The 2,296-nt window shown below is 48.5% G+C and overlaps 1 protein-coding gene across 1 annotated transcript in view; it reads right to left on the reverse strand.

The window, feature by feature from the left end:
• LOC107097013 (ETS domain-containing protein Elk-3-like) overlaps positions 1-2,160 on the reverse strand; it is a 14,242-nt gene extending 12,082 nt beyond the window's left edge. Inside the window, exon 1 of the mRNA XM_015393972.1 lies at positions 1,404-2,160. Coding sequence (XP_015249458.1) covers positions 1,404-1,428 — 25 coding nt within the window. The 5' untranslated portion in view covers positions 1,429-2,160. The remainder of the gene's footprint in view (positions 1-1,403) is intronic.
• Positions 2,161-2,296: the final 136 nt, after the last annotated feature.

The raw sequence follows: 2,296 nt of genomic DNA on the forward strand, positions 1-2,296 counted from the left end.
TTTAAGGCCGATACCGATAGGGGGCCGATTATATCGTGCATCCCTAAACAGGAGGATATATTTGGGCAAAAATGGCCGCTCCCAGACTCAGTGATTGCAACGAAAATGATTATTTCATTTTTTTTACTGATTAACACTAAATTTGTTAAATCACTACGAACGCATTAGTTTAAAGTATAAATAATGATCCATTGATTATTCCTCGCTAAGCGGACTTTTCCTTTATCAACCCAGCAGAGGATTATTACAGCAATGGATCACGACTCATCTCTAATGTTTCAGACACTTTTTGAGGAACAAAAAACATTTTAAGAAACGCTTTAAAAGCAGAAATCCTCTTCAGTCATTGTAACTTGGAACCCTAATATCTGCCATTCTGGGGAACCTAAATGGTTCTGGTGGATCGGGCACCTGAGAATATTTAAACAGCCCAGCCGCTGTGGGATTCCGGTGTCAGAACCGGACCTCAGGAAAGCAGATATCTGTGTTCTAGAAGCGAAGCGAGAATCAGCGCAGACAGAAGGTGACAGCATGGCGACGGAGGCAGGAGGTCCCGGTTCACTGGGCTGAAAACACAGACTGGAACCACACCTGAGACCACTGAACTGGACCGCCCCATCTGCGTCTCAGATTCTGACCGACCCGGTTTCACCTGCAGGCTCCAAAACCACAGACCCAGCTGTTAGTTTGGACCATAAGCCGACCCAGCTGGCACCTTCAGACCCGCTGGTACCGCCAGCTTTCTGGTACATCAGCGTCACATCATATCTCACAACCTGACTCGGTGCGTCACAGTCGTCATGGTAACGTGCTAGTATTACATCACAGATCTGAAACTGAAAGTTTTTAATCAGCTGATCAGAACCACAGGATTTTGAAGCAGAACCAAAGGACGGTATGGACACCCTGTCCACCCAGGGGACAGAGGGACAGGGTCCAACCGGAGGAGAGGTTCCGGTCTGCATCAGAACTTTCTGTGTGATGAAAGAACCCATCAGAAAGCGGGTCAGACAGCAGACAGGAAAGTGACCCTGCTGACTGACGGCTGTGGGAACAAACTGGATCATCTTCCAGCTGCAGCTCCACAGGCCTCCTGACATTAAACCACATCAACACAGACTTTTATAAGCAAGATGATTCCTCTTATTCACTGTTTTAATGACAGGAAGTGTTTTTTTTTTCTTTATTAAACCAGATTATTCATCTGTGACTTTATGCAAACATTTGGCAGCTTTTGTTAAAACACCAAATGAACCTTTTCAGGTTTTGTTCAGTCCTCTGCAGGTTTCAACAAGCTGCAGAATGGATTCAGGTCCAGACCAGCATGGCACAGCGGAGGGGAGCCGCTGAGGGCCTGCAGCGGCTCCCCCACCTGTTGCTGACCTGCAGAAGCTGCGGCTCACCGTTAATCAGCGGGTTGGACTCCATGGTCTGAGCGGGATCAGCCTGCTGGCTCTCTGCGGGCTCACAGCCCCTCCATGCTGCGGCCGTCTGCTTGCTGATGGTCTGAAGAGGCTGTTTGTGAGCAGAACCGTCACAGCGAGGCTGAGGAGGAGGTGGAGGAGGAGGAGACGTTCAACAGCTTCTCTGCCGACCTGCAGGCGTTATGTAACCGCTCCAAGTTCCCGCGGCCAGGCTCCGCAGCCTCCATGCTAACTACCCTGTCAGACCAGCTCGTCCAGGAAGGACCAACAGAACCGCCGAACCCAGCAGAACTCCCCGCCTGGTGGTTCTGGATGAATCCGAGCTCAGCTCTTCTTCTAGCGCCGATAAACCTGCTGCTAAACGCCGCTAGTCCGACAAAAATAAAAACAAATAAATCCAACAATTAACTAGTCTATGTTCCCCGTCACTAAAACCGAATAATGTTAAAAAACTAAATGAGACTATTAGTTTCTGCAGGAGCTGTTAGCCTAGCCTCTTAGCTCTTAGCTTAGCTTCATCTATTGTAGTTTGTTAGTCCTCGCGCCTCTCAGACCGGAATCATCCACAGAACTTCCGGAACCTTCAAAGATCCTTCGATGCGGAGGAAAAGTAGCGAGCAAAGGTCCAAACAGCGGTTCTGGAGTAACGACCGAACTCCAGAGAGTTTTTCCTACTTTGTTCCTGTTTACCTCCTCGCTGCTAATCGCTTCAGTCAGGCTAACCGCAGGAGAGGAGCGGGCTTCCGGTGGAGACTTTCAAAATAAAAGCTGCCCAAATTCAGGCGCGGTTTGCTAAATTATATACAGTGAATAGACATCCATTATCTGTTCTAGGTTGTGTCCCTCTCTTCTTGTCCCTTTTCTTCTTGTTT

This window comes from Cyprinodon variegatus, unplaced genomic scaffold, assembly GCF_000732505.1.
Source record: "Cyprinodon variegatus isolate N-32 unplaced genomic scaffold, C_variegatus-1.0 Scaffold665, whole genome shotgun sequence".
Classification (NCBI taxonomy): domain Eukaryota; kingdom Metazoa; phylum Chordata; class Actinopteri; order Cyprinodontiformes; family Cyprinodontidae; genus Cyprinodon; species Cyprinodon variegatus.